Source organism: Toxotes jaculatrix, chromosome 21, assembly GCF_017976425.1.
Source record: "Toxotes jaculatrix isolate fToxJac2 chromosome 21, fToxJac2.pri, whole genome shotgun sequence".
In the NCBI taxonomy this organism is placed as follows: Eukaryota; Metazoa; Chordata; class Actinopteri; family Toxotidae; genus Toxotes; species Toxotes jaculatrix.
Genome location: NC_054414.1, coordinates 8,131,999 through 8,151,461, shown reverse-complemented (window position 1 = coordinate 8,151,461; position 19,463 = coordinate 8,131,999). Strand labels below are relative to the sequence as shown.

Here is a 19,463-nt window from a genome sequence, read left to right as displayed (position 1 = left end):
GGGTATCTTGCTGGTCAGAGAACACATTTGAGCAACCAAAATATCATAAAAGAAGGAAATGGAAATTTTCAGAATATCACTCGGTTTGAGGTTGTTGTATATGGTGTGTGTGTGTGTGTGTGTGTGTGTGTGTGTGTGTGTGTGTGTGTGTGTGTGTGTGTGTGTGTGTGTGTGTGTGTGTGTGTGTGTGTGTCTAGGTGGTGGCTCAAGCCCATTGGAGAGCGCTGGGCTTTGGAATGCAGGCTGCTATGTAAATGGGAAAAGAGGGTAACGATTATCTAATTAGAGACGTGATAAATCTGCTCGCTTTGGCGTTATTTGATTTGAATTATATATGTATCAATTAATTTCACTGTAAAGGATGAAAGTCGAGTTTTGCTGCGTGCAGACAGTTTATAAGCTGCCTCTATCGGCTGCAGACCAGCTTGAGATCTCCTTTGTCCAGAGTGTTTTGTTTGAGGGGCTGGAGCAAAGCAAGGGAGTGGGTCTCTGTTTTAATGTAAAGGGACATCATTTGGAACAGTCTGCATTTACTTTATGAGGCGCATGTGTTTGGACAAGTTCAGTTAAAAAGCACACAGCCTGTTAAGGTTTTGCTTTCAAGCAGCCACATGACAGATTTTTTGTTGCGTTGTTGCTTGAAGAAAGGTTCCCAAAATAAATAATCATAATGATTCCCAGAAAACAGACAAGCAGCGCAGTATATGTATGTATATATGTATATGTATATGTGTGTGTGTGTGTGTGTGTGTGTGCATATATATATATGCACTACTTTGAGATTAAGTTTTGTTATTGTTTTATTTCTATTTGTACACTATACATTTTTCGTGTAACATTAAGCAGCAGGCAAAAAAACATTTTCACATGTATATTTTACATTTTTAATGTTTCTTGTCAGATTTTGTACATTTTTTGTACTGAAAAAAAAAGTCGTTCACCACAACAACTTTTCTTCTGCCAAAGCCACCCCGCCCACCCCTTTTTCAGAAACAATGAATAATCTAATTTATTATTATAACCGACATACCGTTTAAGTTGTTGAGTAAAAGCGGAAATGTCCACTTAATTATCCAACAGTAGGCAATTTAAAAAAAAGTTTTAGTCACGGTCAACATTTTAGGCACGGCAGCACAATATGAGACGAGTCCTGACAAACGGATACTGTCACAGTTTTAACATATGGGTGAGAAACTTACATATATATATATGTATATATATTTTTGGTTTTTAACAGACCTATCGCTGTCTTTCCACGGTCTCCTTTGTCGTCTAAAACTTTTCTCCCTCCGTGTTGGTGAGAAGAGGAGCTCCCTAGCAGCAGCGCGATAGCCGTTTTCCGGTTCGTGTTGCCGTTCTCTCCTCCATTTTCTAAACACAAAGTTGTTATTGCACCATTCCGCGAATCTAGCCTCTACATTTGATACAACGTGTAATTTCCCCCCTTTTACCGTATTCCCTTTGATTTAGTCACTCTTGACTCTCCTTTTGCTCTGGGGCCAACGGGGTTCGCCGTGGGGGGCGCCTTGAAACCGCCCCTCCTTATCTCCTTTCATCGTTCAGCGCGGGGCCGCCTTGAAACCGCAGGGGCAGTAATTGCTTTTTTCAGGCAGCCCAGTGCGGACTGGCCAGCAGCCAATCAGAGCCTTGTTTACACTCGGTGATTGACAGCACTCTGGCCGCGTGCCAGCCAATCAGGAGCCTCGCAGGGCCGAAGCCCGGAGTTTTAACCCTTTGCCTCCTCATATAAACAAACCTGGATGTGAAGATCAGCCTATAGCAGCTCATATATTTCGACATGGAAACACACAAGCCCATATCCTTCCACTTTTAATTGGCTAAATTAGTGAACCTTGCGCGAGGCTAACCCCGAGGACAGTAATGCTTTCAAATTACACTTTGATTCAATTTGTGTGTGCGTGTGTAGTATGTGTTTGTGACAGAGACAGGTAATAGGCATAACAGCAATAAAAACAGAAAATACTGAACATACTGTAGCCTATGTAATTTAAATATACGTGTAACCCTTCTAACCCCCCCCACCCCCCCCCCCCCCCCCCCCCCCCCAAATGCACATAAAAATAAAGCACTTTATTGGGCTAACCCTTTCTCCATATTAGCCCGTCTGTGTTAAATGACAGATTCCTTTATATGTGGCATTTTGATAGATTAAGTGATATGATACAGATGAAATGCACGTTCGTGTTCAGAGCACAACCTGCACTATCCAAAGAGACTCTGGCTTTATGGGTGAAGCAGACAATTAAATTTGATTGAAAAAAAAAATCCTCCTTTAGATTTACTCCCACTTTCCCACTGGACACATTTTCTATATCAAACTTAACTTGATGCATATTAAGTGTAGGTCCTAAACTTCTTATCTTTATGCGGATGTGCATATGTGAGCAAAATGTCTTGTATTGCAAACAAAGCCAACGTGTCCAATAAATCAGAAACAGATCCTGCTAATAAGGATTTATTTTAGCAAAACACATGCAGTGGGGCGAGTGAAAAAAAGCTGATTTCCCCAAAGGAGCATCAATAAAACTATCACATCACCGCTGTCACATGGCAAAATAACGATATACTTAAAGCACACGCAGCATTTGAACTGAACTGCAGTGGGATCACACAGAATAGGCTAGATGCTGTTTGCTCTCCACCAGTGATCAGAAAGTGCAGGCAGCGCTGCACGGCTCCAGTTCCTCTCCTCTCTGCACACTGAACAGCGCCGAGCTGTGCCGCCTGTCTCCTCGCATTTGCTTGTGCACGCAGTGCGCCGAGGGCTGCAAATCAAACGCCCGCCGTTTCGCTCCGCGGCTGTGGCGGCTTCGTCATTGGCTCGAAGCGGCAGCCAATGGCTGCTCGTGTTTACCGTCAAAGGGGGGTGCGGGGGGTAGGGGTGGTGGCGGGGCGGCAGGGTAGGGGTGGAGGCGGAGGTGGGGGAGCGCCTCACGGGCACGCTTTCACATTGTCGTTCTCAAACCAATAGGCCTACGCGTTCACCCCTCCCCGCGCACACACACATACACACACACACCCCTTCATCCTCCTTCTCCTCCTCCTCCTCCCGGCGTGTCTGAGTCTCCGGCTGCATGAACGAGCCTCGATTCACTACAAGCCTGAACTTCTACGATGCGTCTCTCCCATACCTCAACTGACTGCACACTACAGTCTGCAGCAGCATAGGATGTAATCAATCCCACATGTTTCTTCTCTGCGACTCGGGGATTTTCACTTTGAATATTTTTGTACTTTTCCTTTCATTATAACCTCCTCGCCGAACAATGGATATAACTTACCAGTAAGTAGCAAATTATTTTATAGCGGCGTTTTATAATCTTTGCTGATTGTACTGAATGTCGATTTTAGTTCGAGTGCTTGCATGCACAGGAGAGGATGGTCTAAATTTACTGTTTTATTTAAAATGAGGATGCATCTATTTTTCAAAAGACTCCGCTATTTTTCGCTGTCATACCTTTGGAGAAGTAAATAGTAAAATAAAAGCTGATACCACTACTCCACCTTACAGAAAAAAAGATCTAGCGATCTAAAGACACCCCCTTTTTTCTGGGTAATTGTAATATTTGCATTTAAGCAACACATGTAATGATTACTATACTTTACTATATTTTGAAGGATTTATTGAAGCTGGTCTGCTGCCTCTGTTTCCTCTCCTGTCCAGTGTAGAGGGCTGAGCTGTGGGCGATATGTGTGTCACTTTTTGATTTGACCTCTCTCCACAGCCAAATTACTCGTGTGTTTCTAATTCATTCAGAGGACTATTGAAAGCCACTCGCTTTTCAGCGCGCCTCAACACGCCTGTAGTTTCATAGATTATAAATTGTAGATTATTTCTTTGTTAGTTTTCCTATTGTGTGTGTGTTAGTGCGTGTGTATGGTGTGTGTTTGAGAGGGAGGGAGACAGAGAGGTTTATTGCAAACTGCAGTGCTCCCTGCTTCCCCCCTCGGTATGAAGGCTGTGCAGACGCCGGGCTGTCTTCGGCTCGGCCGGGCTTGTCTCTCCTGTTTAGCTGGCCTCTGAACGTCCGGATTTAGTGCCTCGGTTATGCTTTGCGACTTCACTTTATTGCAAAATTGTTGAAGGCAACGACTTGCCCTGTGAACCCGAGCCACTTCAAAGGTGAATGCCGTTTAATTCCCTTTTTTTATCTTTTGTCCAAAGGTCCGCACATTTCTGATTTAAGAGATTTTTGCTCAAATGCGTGTTTTTTGTTTGAAACATCAGCTGCATGAGATCTGGAGAACACAATTCTTTGCGGATTTTCTGGCTTTTCGTTTTAAATTCACGTTTTAAAAAAACAAAACAGTAAGGGTTACTTTTGTGAGGGGATTTTCGTCTGGCGATAGTTTGACCCTTTGCAGGGCAGTGATGGTGGAGGTGTGTGTGTGCGTGTTTGGGAAGTGTGTGCCTGTGTGTGTGTGTGTGTGTGTGTGTGTGAGTGTGTATGGGGTTTTAGGGAGTCTGGTTGAAGTGGAAGGAAGTCTGAACGCCTTCCACGTAGATATGCGCACACACACACATAGACACACGCTCTACAGCAGATCCAAATGATCATTTTCCCAAACTGTTACGCGCGATCTGCTCAAGTCGTTGTGTTTGCTTGGCGTGCGATAACACGGGATTTAGATTCAGGTTGTTAAATGTAGCCTGAGTGGCTCTCTGTTGACGTGGAATGTAAACACACAGGACGTGTGTTTACGGCCTAAAAATTTAAAAATGTATAGACAAATGTCAGACGAGAGTGGTTTATGATTGATGTCCAGTAGAGAAGGGCCATTGTTTCTCACAGCCTAGGGGACAGGAGAGAGTCCATTTTGCCTTCCCAGTGCGCTTACAGTAGCCTGCGTTTCTCTCCTTATTTTAACCCTCAGTTTTCGTTTCTGTCGACTAGATGTGGTCGAAAGTGTCAACGTGGTTCTCACAAACAAAGAGGAAATTAAATAATTCAAATGCACTCGCAGTTCAGGCAAAATATTCTTATGGGAAGCTTTCTGACATTTGCATGCATTGTATATTTTATGCTTGGGAGTGTTTGGACACACACACACACACACACACACACACACTTTTGCAGGCTCTGTCAGAGCTGCTAAACTTTGGAGATTTTTTTTTCAGCCCCCAAACTCAATTCCTGAAAGTTGAGCGTCCTTGAGCAGCGTGCGTGTGTGTGTGTATGCGTTAAAGGAGACTTGAATACTCCAGCTCATGTAGCCTATATTCTTACGCACTTCATAAGCCCCTGTTCCACCAGAGCATTTGATATTTTCTTTGTTCCTTTATCGTTGATTCCTGGGAGGTGCTATCAGCATCTACAGAGCGCTAGATGGACGTGCCATGCATTGAAAGGCCTAGGAGATGGACTGCTGAGGTGTGTTTGGTGAACGCAGGCACCCAGCTCTCCCTATCTGAGCGTCACAGGGAGTCCTATTTAAGTAAATGACCTGGACTCTAAGGCATACATATAAAGTCGATGATTTCCTAGTCTATTTCACTGTTTATTGCCCCCTCTCTCTCGCTCTGGAGCATAAAGGTGATTTGATTTGTGTTTGTGATTACAGTGTAGTCTATATATACTGTATGTAGCGGAGACGCATGGTGTTTGCCATTGTCAGGGGGCGAGGGCCACTGCTGCTGACTCCGTAGGAGTTAATAGAAATAGCTGTTTTCAGGCCCGTTTTCATTAATAAGCAACACAACAAATAAGAATCCCGGTCGCAATGGTGCAAACTATAAAAAGTCAAACATTAAAGGCGAAACAAGTTTAGTGAACATATATATGTATATACAAAAAAGCTGCGGGTTGTAAAGTCAGATTTAATTTATAAAATCTACACAACAAACACCACTGATCCAAGACATGCATGTGTGTGTGTGTGTGTCTGTGTGTGGCGACACGATCTTATATCGATCCCATGTTTCAGTGCATTTTTTTTTTTAATTGTAAAAAATTTAGAAGATCCACCAAACTGTCACGGCCACGTGTTAAATGTATGGACGGGGGGGTTCAATTTTATGACAGCTAATTGAGGAAAGAAATCAAACTTAAATGACATAAACAACAACCATTAATCATGGCACAGACGTGTGTTTCTTTCTCTTTTGGACACTAATGGGGACCGAGAAGGTTAGGGAGCAGATTTTAGTCGCCACAGTTTAAGATTTAAAAAAAAAAACTGCTTTTGCGCATTTTTGCTCTGCGCAAAATGGGTTTCTTCATATTTTAGTGCAATAGTCTCCGAGGTCCAGCTTGTTTACGACTGGTCCTTGTTCAGTTTGAAGACTTAACAAGTCGTCCTTCATGGAAAAGGGCTTTTTTTTCCTTTTTCAACCGCTGTGAACTCTTGCACTGTATGTGCATCATTTGTTTGTACCTGAGCCAAATCTCCCTCTTTCCTTTCCATTCTTTTCGCTGATTAAGAAAGCTCCCGTGTGCGTTATATTTGCATCGTGTTTGGTCACAGGATGAGGAGGAGGAGGAGGAGGGAGGGGGTCGGAGGAGGAGGGGGGGGGCTGCAAAGACTCCTCTGTTGGGGCCAACTATGTAGTGCAGAGTAAATCCACATAAACTCAGTTCACCCACCTTTTTATCTGCAGGACAAGACTTTGCTCACCTTCCTGGGCTGGCATAAATCGTCATTAAATCAGACATAAAGGATGGTAGCGAAGTACAGAGAGTGCTGTGTAAATCTGGTCTTTTAAAACGTTTTTTTTTTATTTGTGAAATTTGAATCGCTTTTTGTAAATAGACTGCTTGTTTGTCTAAACATGAACAGCGACTGTCTCTCAGTTCAGCCTTTTCTTCAGCACTACATCCCTGGTTGGCTCATTATTGTCAGCGCTTTGACGTGTCTCCTGCTCCCTCTTTTGTAGGACATGACGGGGACTCAGTTTCTACCCTGCAAAGCCAAAACTCCGCTCAATGCGAGGGGAGCCCGAAGTTCATAAAAGGGATTATTTGCATCTGGGTGCCTGAGACCTTCGGTGCCTCCGGATTTTACTTTGGATTTGGGATTTATCGGTTCTCGCCGGGATGGAAAGCCGAGATTTCGCTCCACCGCACCACCTCCTGACGGAGCGGAGCGCGTTGGTGCACAGCGCCGCGTCTCGGATGGCGCCAGGCGGCCACGGCTCCGTGCAGCACCCCGCTCACTTCCAGCCCGGGAAATACTACTCATCCCACCTCTCCATGGCTCCGCACTCAGGTCAGTTTTGAATGCAGCTCTTTTCTTGCGTATGAATGACAAGTGTGGGGTTTAAAAAAATCAGTTACTCGCTTTTGTCTGAAGCATATGTTCTCCATATTGCAAACTTGGGAAACACTGAAGCTCTTTGGGACGAACTAGAATTTACAGTGGAAGGAAATTGCTCAGACTTCGTGGGCATTTAGAAATCAGCAAAACGGCGCAGACATATTAAAGAGTTTTATGTTTTACTTTATTTAATTAACTGTTTACGACATATAGCTACTTGCTGTGCGTAATATATGAAAATAAATATAATTTGTCAGTTGAGTATTTCAAGCTTGCGTCAAGGAAAAAAGAAACAGAGGGAAAAATTGGAAATTAGATTAACTTGAAATTTACGACATACTTCCTTTTTTTTTGTTTTAGACTTTAAATCTCTCAAGAATGTAAAAACATTCCAGGATTATTCTTCTTTATCACACAGGGATTATTAGGCGTTTCCAGTGCCATAATCTTGTCATAGATTTATATGGTTTCATCAATTAGTAAAGTACTAATCATTGCCATTTGATTTAATTAATTAGAACTGGGTAATTCCACTGCTTATATTTCCCATTAAACAATAAATTAAAGCTATTAGCTGAGCCCTTCCCTTATTTGTACAGTTTCTTTGCAACGTTTCCTCCTTCAAGTGTGGTTGTGTGGTTCCGGGAGCATAGTGGTTTGGCGGTGGTGGGTTCGGAGCACATGCTGGTTCGTACTGGTCACAAACTGGGGGTCGCAGTGGTGGGGAGTGGAGGGGGGCTCTGGCTAATAGAGGTGCGGGTAATACCAGAAAATCCGGTTTCTATATTGAGCGGGGACGTGACGGGGTGCGAATGGGTTGACAGTGCATGCATTAGATTTAACAAGTAGCTTTGGTATCCTGTCTCAATAGGGGAGGAGGGGGGATGGGAAGGTGTGTGTGTGTGTGTGTGTGTGTGTGTGTGTGTGTGTGTGGAGAGAAAGAAAGAAGGGAAGCTCCGTTCGAAATCATACAGTGTCTGTAAAGGTACTGGACTAACTGGATGAATGTGAACGTGCCTAATGAGAAATCTCATTAATTATCATTTGCAAATGCAGCGGCTTCTTTAAATACACGCTGAAACTCGGACCTATGAACGATATCCTCTGTTGTGTGTGGGATCCACATTTCCTCTGTCTCCACTTATTTGCATATTCATTAGTTTTACACAACAGCAAAACCGATGCAGACGCGTCCAGACGCGAATTTTACCTGTTAAAATTCTGTACAAAATAAGTCTGTATGATTTCCACATTACCCATCAACACACTGAGCTCAACGCACCTTTATCTATTTATTTATTTATTTATTTATTTATTATTATTATTTTTTTTTTTATTCAACAGAAATGCAACGTGAGCCAGTTTGACATTTGGTCTGTTTCAGGTCCTGGTTCTGGTCTTTGCTGCTTCAAAAACACATGCTCCATGACTGTAGCCTATACTTCAGAGCATTTACGCTCAGAGTTACAAAGCTCTTTTTTTTCTTTTTTTTTACCATAGGTTTGGTGTTGTGTAGTACGTATGTGTGTGTTAATACATACACTTTTATTTTCTATTAGTGTTTTACAATATATGTAGAACTAATAGCACAAGAGTCATATTTATTAATTTATATAATTTAGAAATTGTTGAAATATACCCTTAAATGTAACATTTAATCATCTGTCTGTCCAGTAAATGTGTTATTGTAAATGTAATGTGTACAAAATATATTACACTATGTGTTATTCTGCAATGCATGTATGTATATAGCATGATACATATTAAATAATTTACATAATTATAGGTCTATATTACACAATATCTAAATATATCATACAATAATTCATACAGTGTAATTTAGTTTATATTGATAAAATATTTTATATATTTCATTAGACATTCAGCTGCGTGTCTGCTTTGAGTTTGACTGAAATGATTTTACCAAAAACATGGCCATGTCATTTTAAAACCTATGACAAACACAGGTCCAACCTGCATAATGATTTAAACAGATTACACTCCACTTTGACTGATATTGCTACTCGCTGACATGTATTATGGTCCAATTTAAAATGATTCTGTAATGTTGAAAGGGGGGAAAAAGCATAGTAATGCAGGGTGATAATGTTATTGAAATGTATTCAAGAGGGCCTCTCACTGGGACTCAAGGTGCATGACACTGTATTGAGATTCCAGATATCCAGACTCTCCATGCATGTCCCTGATGGGGTTTTGACTGACATGATGGGCATAGAGGATTGTTGTTTTGGAATGGGGGTTGGGGCACATGTGTGTGTGTGTTTGCTGGAAGGTTAGGATGGGGGTTACCTTTGTGCTTGCCCCCCTTAGAGATTCAGAAAGCTGTATGCCTGGCCCTGGGCCTCTGCACAGGGGGTAGATACGATGTGGGGTTGGCCATACCAGGGCAGAATTGGGGAGGGTGGGGGAGCTATGAAGTGAGGTTTGTTTCAGATCTTTGGAAAGAGACACACTCATACCCACACACAATTTTTTTTAACCTCCGCACAAGACCAAACTGGGTGTATCACTTACAGAAATTCAAAGTTTAAAAAAAAATTCTCATTCCCCCTCTGTTTCTTCATATCCCGGAAAACCTGCAATCCATCAATTTGCTGAAGCCTCTTATTTAGATCAGCATGGTGTCTGCTTGAATATGGTCGCGCTTGACAAGGTGATGGAATGACAGCCGCATACCAACGCCATAAGACTCAGCCCCCATTTGATAAAACCCCACAATGATATTACACAGACGTTTAGATTACTGATAGGAGCAGTGGGAAAGCCTTTGTCTCTCTCTGTCTGTCTTGGTCTCTTTCCCCTCCCTGTTTCACTGCTTTGCTTTTATTCTCCCCCCCCCTCTCTCTCTTTCTCTCTTTCTTCCCTTTTCTGTGATGTTAGCCCCTGGGCAGTAGTTGTGCAAGCGTGTGTGTGTGTGTGTGTGATTAAGGTTAGGTTTACCCTGCAGTAGCACAGGTGTGCAGTATTATGGAGGGCGTGGCAGAGCTTGTCATTGAACAGGTGTGTTACTTCCCAGACAGCAGACGGTTTTTGCTTACATGGCTGTGTATGTATGTGTGTGTGTGTGTGTGTGTGTGTGTGTGTGTGTGTGTGTGTGTGTGACCTAGTAATACAGGCAGAAGGAGCCGACATCCATGTTACATGTGTGCACACATTCACAGCTGCACACACACACACACGCACACACACACACAAACACACAGAGATGTAAGGTTTCTGCCTTAAGCTGCTTGTGTTTTGTGTTTTGAATAAGTACTAAGCTTTAATCATAATGTTTTGGTTAGACTAGATAACCTCTCTGCCACTTCTGTCTGTCTTTTCTCTCAATCCTTCCTCTTTGGCCTCATCTCCTGACCTTTTTCTTCTTCTTTTCTCTGTCCTCCCATCATTTCCTCCTCTTCTTTCTCTTTCTTCTCCCCGTGTTCAGTCTTGTTAGTGAAGCACAAGATCCTGCAGTGAAATTCGGTGTTTCTCTGCTATAAATGTGAGTAGGTGTGTGTGTGTGTTACACGCAGCCGCCCTGTCCATTCATCACGAGGCTGTCACTAATGTCTCCCCTGTATTGGAAGTTTCTCAGCTTCCGCTTTGATTGTCAAGGTGGCACTGATGAGACACACCCCTTCACCCTCCTACCTGCACACACCTTCACACACCAACAACTGGCATGACGTAGAAAGAGAGGATGGTGTGTTTGTGTGTCTGTAAATGTAAAAGGAAGGGAAAGAAAGCCCTATAAAGATCAGAAAAGAAAGGAAAAAAGAAATGGGACAAGAAATATAAAGAATATGAGCATGTAAATGATAGATGGATATAGTGGTGGAAGAGAGGGAGGAGGAGAAGGAGGAGTAGAGGGCCTAGAGAGGCTGAATGTTTCCACCTGGTTGGTAATCCAGTCAGATTACCACCGCCTGACAGCACCCACTGGCCGTCATCCCCGACTCCTCAGCCTGGCGTCTCCGCTGCCTCTCAAGAGTGCGGCTGAGTGAAAGTGAGAGAGAGAGGAGACTCTTGTGTGTGTGTTTGTGTGTGTGAGATGAGTCAGCAGTGGATGAGCCTCAGACAGACCGGGTCCCCGTCACCTCACCAATGGTACCCAGGGTACAAGGGGCACATCCCGCTTGCAGCGTGCAAGACGACCCCCTGTGTGGAGGAGACAGGTGGCGGAGGCTGCAGCCAGCTGAGCTGCGATTGGATGCAGTTAGAAAGGGGCAGAGTGTAAACTGTCAATTCAATTCAATTCAAGAAAAAAAATTACAGACGTGAAAAATGCAAAACTAATCCAGTTTGGATCAATATAGCACCAGTGCTGTACTGGGTAAACTCTAAAAAAACACTATAAGAAAACACTATAAGACTACCAAAACTGAAATATGGTATTTTTGCATTTATAATCTACTCTGGCTTGTTTTAAACTTTCAGGTTGCTTTTTATTACTGATTGCTAATAATGTGTAATTTGCACATATATACTTTACATTTGTGACAGTTTTTAAGGTACCGCATGATCTGTTTGTGTCTAATACTGGGTCAAAATAACCATATTTTGGTTTGTGTAAATAATCCAACAATAATATATATAAAAAAACCTTTAATACTGGGTCACAACAACCAACTAGTTCTAGATAAAGTTAACCCAGTGTTGCATGAAAGTACTTGGACTAAGTCAATTTTGAACCAGTGATTTCTTTTGTGTGTATTAGGGTTAATTTCATGCATGGGCATACATTATAAGCACACACACACACACACACACACACACACGCACACACACACATCAGTGCTGCACTTATCTAAACTTCAAATAAAATATTCAGCAAGGCCAAAGAAATCAGTTAAATGAGTCTGACTGTTTGAAATTTGTTGACGCATTAAAGGCATTAAGTCATTAAGTAAAGCCAGCAAAGTCATTAAAGGCATTTCCATTACAAATTAGACTCTTGTGTATGCTTTGATATTTCAAGCAAGCCATGGCACATCATTTAAATATATTCCTAAATGTTTCACTGTATCTAATCAAATTGACCTCAGCGAAGCTGTGACCAAGATTTCAGCCGTCTGAAAGGTCACATCAGTGGAAAGATAAAACATTTGAATACATTAAGTAAAAGTCTTTTTGATGTTGGAGCTTTGATTGAAGCCTGCATTTGTTCTGAAGGACATTTGCTGCAGTGACAGAAAGACTTTTGTCTCATCTCCAACTCTCATCCAACATGTGAACAGCTGCTTATTGTCGGTAGCAGTGATTTGAAGGGAGTGGGGTGCGTTTGGTTGCGACATCTCCGGGGTGTGAACACACACCACCATCTGATGACTTGGCATGTGAATGGCAAGCGCCAGACTTCCTGTGTCCATGTGCTCTCTTCTCTCTCTCTCCTCTTCCTCCTTTTCTTCTTCTTCTTCTTCTTCTTCTGTCCCTCACTGGCCAGATCTCCCCCTCCCCCCCGTCTTCCTCGCTCCTCTTTAACCACATGCTCGCCCTCCCCTCTTCCTCCTCTCCTTCTGCTTTCCTCTTTCACTTCCCCTTCACTCCTCTCAGCTTTTCGAGTGGTCCTCCAGCCCTCCTTCCTCCTGGTCCTCATAGCTCTGTTCCTCCCCACTCTTCTCTCTCCTCCCTTCACTCTCTCCTTTCCTTTCAATCGATCCCCCCCCTCCACTTCTTATATCCAGCTCCCATCTCTGTCTCTCTCATCTCCCCACACACCCATCGCCTCCTCGCATTGTTAGCAGACCAGCTTCTCTCAGCACTCCTCCTATTTCTGTCTCAATTTCAGCCTGCTTCCTCTCCTTTTCCACATTGCCTCATTTGTTTCTCCCCCATACCCTCCTCTCGTCTTGCCTCCCCCTCTCCCCACCACTCGGCCGGTTGTTAACGGGCCCGTCCCGGTGCTACTCGGCCCATGGCCAACTCACTAAATCAGAAACGATTGGAGGATTTGGCAAGAGGGAGTGAGAGCTCAGCGCGGCGCCTTTGAAGTCTGAGAAACGAGAGAAAAATGACATTTTAAACAGCCCGCAAAACACAAGGCTAAAACAGCTTCTTACTCTTACAGGAGGAGGGGGGGCTGGGCGTGTGTGTGTGTGTCTGTGTGTGTGTGTGTGTGTGTTCATTTAAAATGCAATATAAGGTGTTTTATGTGAGTATGTGGCTGCTGTGGCTGGAATTCATGATATAAATGCATGAAAAAGAAAGCATGTGTGTGCACAAGTGTGTGTGTTTGCAGACACTATAATTCCCTGCTATTTTATGGCTTTCCACTTCTTCAGAGGGGTCAAGGCAATCCCCTGTTTACGCGACGTAACAGAGAGGTGACATCACTTAGCGGGGGGACAGACATGATGTCACAGTCTCGCCACATCCACAGGTCTGCACCCCCTGAAAATGCACACCGCAAAGAGAGGCGGTGCAACCACGGCAACCCTTATCGCAGCAGCAACCGACACCTGAGACGGGCCATCTTTTATCCGTCTCAGGGTCACATTTATGCCTGACTCATCGTCACTCGAGCTGACTTGTTTGACTCAGCCGGGGCCCTTTTCTCGGCTGTTGTGTTTTGGTTCTCTATTCGATTCATTTCAGCTCTGTTTGGCTCATTCATATTGTAATGGCCTCCATTCAGGCGGGTCTATGTCCAGTTTGTTTTGCTGTCATGGGCTCAGATGGATGGAGGGGGCCTGTAGGTTCATCTGGAGGTGAGGTTAAAGAAGGCAGAGTGGTTGGACTAACTCCTGAATGCTAGACCCTTCAAGTTTTTCTGAGTCAGGCTGCTGATGTCTTACAGATTTAATAGATTGAGTATTTGGTGTGAAAGACAGCTAATGTGCTCCTAAATAGGAAATAGGTTCATATCTGCTTGTGTGTGTGTGTGTGTGTGTGTGTGTGTGTGTGTGTGTGTGTGTGTGTGTGTGTGTGTGTGTGTGTGTGTGTGTGTGTGTGAGGGAGGAAGAGAGTAAGAAAAAGAGAGAAGCAGCTGTGTGGAACAGCATGGATCGTTACACAGTGACACACATGAAAGCATTAAGTATATTCAGGAGCCTTCGTTGAATATACATGGATCTGTGTGCAGCTTTGTATATATGTGTGTGTGTGTGTGTGTGTGTGTGTGTGTGTGTGTGTGTGTGTGTGTGTGTGTGTGTGTGTGTGTGTGTGTGAATCCCCTCCCATGCTTTTGCCCGAGCTGAGAGTAGTGAGAAAGAAAACACGAAAAGAGAGCGCGGGCGCGAGAGAGAGCAAAAAAAAAAAAAAAAAGAAAAGAAAAGAAAAAACAACAAAGATCCGTCATCAGTCATTCATGGCTAATCAGTCTCGTGGGACATGCACACCACACACACACACAAATACACACTAACACACACGATGCCGAGGTCCTAATCCTACTGGGACTGCTTGTGCCTCTGTGTGTGCCTGTCTAAATTTTGGATCCAGGCTGATTAGAAGCAAACTCTCCTCTTTTTTTTTGCATGTCTCTCTCTCTACCTCTACTTCTCTTTCTTTCTTTCTTTCTCCCTCTGTCTCTTCTCCTCTCTGTCTTTGATTGCCGGTAAAGTGTCTCTTCTCCTTCTCTCTATTTTTCTCTCTTGTCTCTTTAATAACCGCCTACTGTCTTTTCCGGTCGTTTTGATGTGTGTTTTTGTAATGTTTGGAAGCATGTGTGCATGCATAATATAGAGACATCTTTTGTGTGTGAGTGTGCACTTATCTCTGGTTTTGCATGTGTGTACTCACTATTGCTGGTGTGTGCGTGTGTGTGTTCGTACATCTTACTTCATCAGAACCTCTTAGCGTTGGGTTTGTCTGTGTTTTATTGGCTCTTCCATTTATTCCATTTTTTAAAAATAAAATAAGCTTTAATGGCAGGGAAGTTAATGTTATGACCAAAGCTAAGTTATGTTACCGAATACAATAACAAGAATAACTAGATGATAAGTAATTATAACTGGACCAATGTATTAAATAGTAGCCTACACATATAGGCCTAACAGCAAGCAGTAGAACAAAGGAGTGGTCTCACAGGTTTATTTTTTTTTGGTTGTGGTACTCACGCCACTTTTAAGAACATTTCACATGTCATGCATTTTAAACTTCTGGCATGTCATTGATCAACACTGTTTAGTCCCGTGTGTGACTTAACAACATTTTAGTTAGGGTCAGGGGTTAGTCAGCCGAGAAATGATGTGGCATCAACAGATCCAAAAAGAAGAAAAAAAGAAAAACAACAACAACAAAAAAACATTGTGATAACACGTGACAAGACTTTGGCGTGTTATTCATACTGCATTTGGTGAGACCAGGCTGGGGATGCTGATACGTGTTTCTCAGCCAAGAGAGCTGTTTTGCTCATCTGTCCCAAAACGTCAGGAAGTTTACCCTCATTTTTCTGATAGGGGATTTCTGGACGTGCAGTATGATGCTAGCTATGTGTAAAAATGTTCTCTTGAGTCTGTGTAATTGATGCATTCAGTCAGGAAGTGAAGCTCTGTCTCAGTCGCTTACAGAGCACAGTGAGAGCACAGGCTGATGGCTCCTGGTAACCACGGATAATAATGCAGGATATTTGCTGATTTACTTTTTTATTTTTTTAAACTGCATTACGAGACCAAACTCATGTAAAAGAAAATTCAGTGGTTAATTTTGTTTTTAAATTGAATTTGCCCAAAATCATTAGTCTGTACAATAAATTTGCGTGGAACAGTCGTATAAATCAATTTTCCAATGATTCCATAGAAAATCAGTAATAATATTAAATTAAGCCTGCAACTAAGGATTATTTTCAGTATCCATTAATCTGCCAATTACTTTCTTGATGAATCTATGAAGTTTTTGTTGCACAAAATGTCCGGAAATCAACAATCAAACCACAAACATTTCTGCTTAAAATATAACCATAGCAATTTATCAAAATTAAGAAAATTGTTGTTTATTAATTTTCTGTCAATCATTCACTCAATAAATGGGCTAATATTTTTGGCTTTACTTTGAATTATTGGCTGCTTCTGATGTTTTATGCATGCGTGCATCAACAAGGTTTCTCCCAGCTTTCTTTGTTGGCTATTATGGTACAGTGCTTTTGTAAACGTGTGTTTTAGGGCCAATTAGCCTGCCTGTGTGTGTGTGTGTGTGTCCATGTCCAAGTCCCCGTCTAGGAGGTCTTTTTGGTTGTGTAAGATTTAGTTGGGTGAGATTTTTGGGGGCTTATTTGATTTGAGAATGAAATGCCAAACATTCCCAATTTTCCAGGCACTGGACTGTGAGGATTCCCTGTTCTTTTTTCTGTTAAACATCATTTTTTAGTTGAATATCTTTAAGTTTTGGAGTGTTGACTGGAGAAAGCCAGACGTTTGAAGGGCTCTGAGAAATCGTGACGGGCATTTTTTTCAACGAGTAATTGAGAAAATTATTGGCAGAATAATCAATTATGAAAACAATCATTAGTTGCGGCTCTAATTTAAGATTTATTTCCATCTGTTTTCTCCCACACCATCAACCTTTTTCTCTCCATTCTTTCTTTTGTTTATTTTCCTTTTCTCCCCCCTTTCCTTCCTCTTTATTTCCTCTCTGTGAGTCTCTCCAATAATCTTTTATTCCTGTGTAAATATTACAGCAATGAGGGAATATAAAGAATGGAAAAGCCATGCTGAAATAAGGTCAGGCTAGGTTATTCTCACCTGCTTTCTCTCTCTCTCTCTCCCCCTCTCCCCCTTCATCACCAGCCCCCTTCCTTTCTCACTCGCTTGCTTGCTCACCCCATCCCTCCCTCCCTCTGTGCCTCCCTCCTGTCGCTCGCTCCTTCCCTCTCTCTTCCTCCGCTCACTCCCTCGTTGCCTCTCTCTCGTGTTCGCTGTCTGCTGATCCCGCTCTTCTCTCTTGTTCAGTCTCTTCCCCCTCACACACACTGGCACACACTGGCTGTCTGACGCCCACACACACACACACACACACACACACACACACACACACACACACACACACACACACACACAACACACACACACACGCACACATACAGAACACATGCAGACACACACACACACACACACACACATGCTGACACCTGCATGTCGAGCTGTTGAGGGTCTAATTTAAGTAAAGTGCTTCTCTAGGAACCACAACCCCTCAACTCACGATGATGGAGGGTGATACGGTACAGCGTGGTTGAACACACACACACACACACACACACACAGTTGTACGTAGACGCACACACACATCCTGCTCCAGTGATACTAAGATATGTCTCTCCATGGTGTTGGATTGAAGGCAGCACTGTAGATGGCTTGTAAGTGACATACTGTAATAATAATGTGATATTTGATCCCTGTAGGGAAATTTACCTTTCCTCAGCTGCCTGCAGATCAGACTGCAGGGTCAGTTACAGCAGCGGCACAGCTGGTGGGGATTCAGTGTCTTGCTCAAGGACACTTAAGCAAGGTGGTGCTGGCTGACGTCTGTATGGTTAAATCTGGGTCTCCTGGTTTTGAGGACGTTGTCTCCTTTGTTGCAACCGCCCTGCTGCTTCGCTGCTGCTGCGTAGGTGTGTTTGTTTCCACTGGAGTTTGAGCTAACTTTAGCTGAAGCAGGATTGTGCAGCAGCGCTGCAACTAATCTGAGGCTGCGATCTCAAACCTCCATGGAACAAAAAAATAGCCTGAAATGCTTAGATTTTGGGAACTTTACTCCAAGATAAAAGTACAGATAAGACTCATCAAAACACTTTCAATTATTGCAGTTTTTCATACATTTCTTTCTTCAAAACTTGGGTCTGTTGAAAGCATGCAAAATCTAAACCTGAGAAACATATATATCCTATATCATCCTATATATATATCATGTATGTACAACAAATATATCAGCTTTTTAGCTGCTACGTGCTCCACTATGTTCACCAGCTAGTCACTAACTTGCTGTGTCCTGCAGATAGAAAGCAGTAACACTGTCAAACACAGTGATGGCAGGCCCTGTTTTCTGGTGGTTTGTCACTCTGGTGGAAAATCAGTTCAGTTTTCAAGTACAGAAACACATACTGTCTATCAGTTATTTTTGGCTAATAAAAATCTTAGAGCACTTTTTAAGAATTTCCCAGCATGTGACAGGTGAAAAGTTAATTTAATTTAAAATTCAATTTAAAGATAATTTGTGAAAACTGGCCTCATTTCCTACAATGTCCTCTTGGCATATCATTTGTCAAATTATTATCGGGGTCAAATATTGAAACATTGCATCACACGCTCTTCACATACTGTTAACGTGTTCGTCCATGGTTTTGAACCATAATCGTAATCAGGAATATGCGTTAATAAGTAACAGAACACACATAATTCAGCACTAAAGAACATGTGTTTGATAGGGATTGTCTCCTAATGTACCGTAGGTTGTAGTGTGCAACCGGAACATAGTAAAATGTTGATAAGTGGTGAACTTGTATTGTGTTTGAACTTCAGCAGGTCGTATGATTCATGAAGAAACACATGTGTACCTGTTCATCTCTGTCTCCACTCTGCTCTCAGCTCATGGTGACGTGTTTTCTGTTAGATTCACTTTGTGCTCTTCCTGGTGTCTTGACCCCCAGGTGTATTTCATCCAGCAGCAGGCACATGCAGCTTCAAATCATTATAGTCAGTGTGTGTCTTCATCCATATGAAGATGTGTGTGTGTGTGTGTGTGTGTGTGTGTGTGCGTGTATGTTTGCTGTGGCTTCAGACTGAATGGACCACAGGGGGGCGTGGCACAGGCATGTCAGACGACCAGAACTCCCAGAACAGGCTTCCACACTGTTTACCCGAGCTGTAAAGCTATTGTGGGGGTGATGGTGTGGGGGTTGCCAACACACACACACACACACACACACACACACACACACACACACACACACACACACACACACACACACACACTTAGACGGAATTGCATTATTGGCTCTCACCGCAGGCTTTCCTGAAATATCAGCAACCTTATGCTTTTAATTAGTGTGTGTGTGTCTGTGTATGTGTGTGTGTGCCCGCATGTACCATTTGTGTTTCATTCTGACCGAGGCAACAGAACCAGTCTCGTATGGCCCCTATTCCCCAAATTCCCCTGTTTTCTTTGGTAAAACATGGAAAAACTTACCCTGACGGCCCCCCCCTTTCCTCCTCCCTGCTTCCTTAGAAACTCTCATTTGTTGTGAGTTCCTG

At 43.0% G+C, this 19,463-nt stretch overlaps 1 protein-coding gene across 1 annotated transcript in view; it reads left to right on the top strand.

Moving 5' to 3' along the window:
• Positions 1–3,136: 3,136 nt before the first annotated feature.
• bahcc1b (BAH domain and coiled-coil containing 1b) overlaps positions 3,137–19,463 on the top strand; it is a 54,587-nt gene continuing 38,260 nt past the window's right edge. Inside the window, exons 1-2 of the mRNA XM_041067133.1 lie at positions 3,137–3,304; positions 6,896–7,227. Of these exons, the coding sequence (XP_040923067.1) occupies positions 7,056–7,227 (172 nt within the window). The 5' untranslated portion in view covers positions 3,137–3,304; positions 6,896–7,055. The remainder of the gene's footprint in view (positions 3,305–6,895; positions 7,228–19,463) is intronic.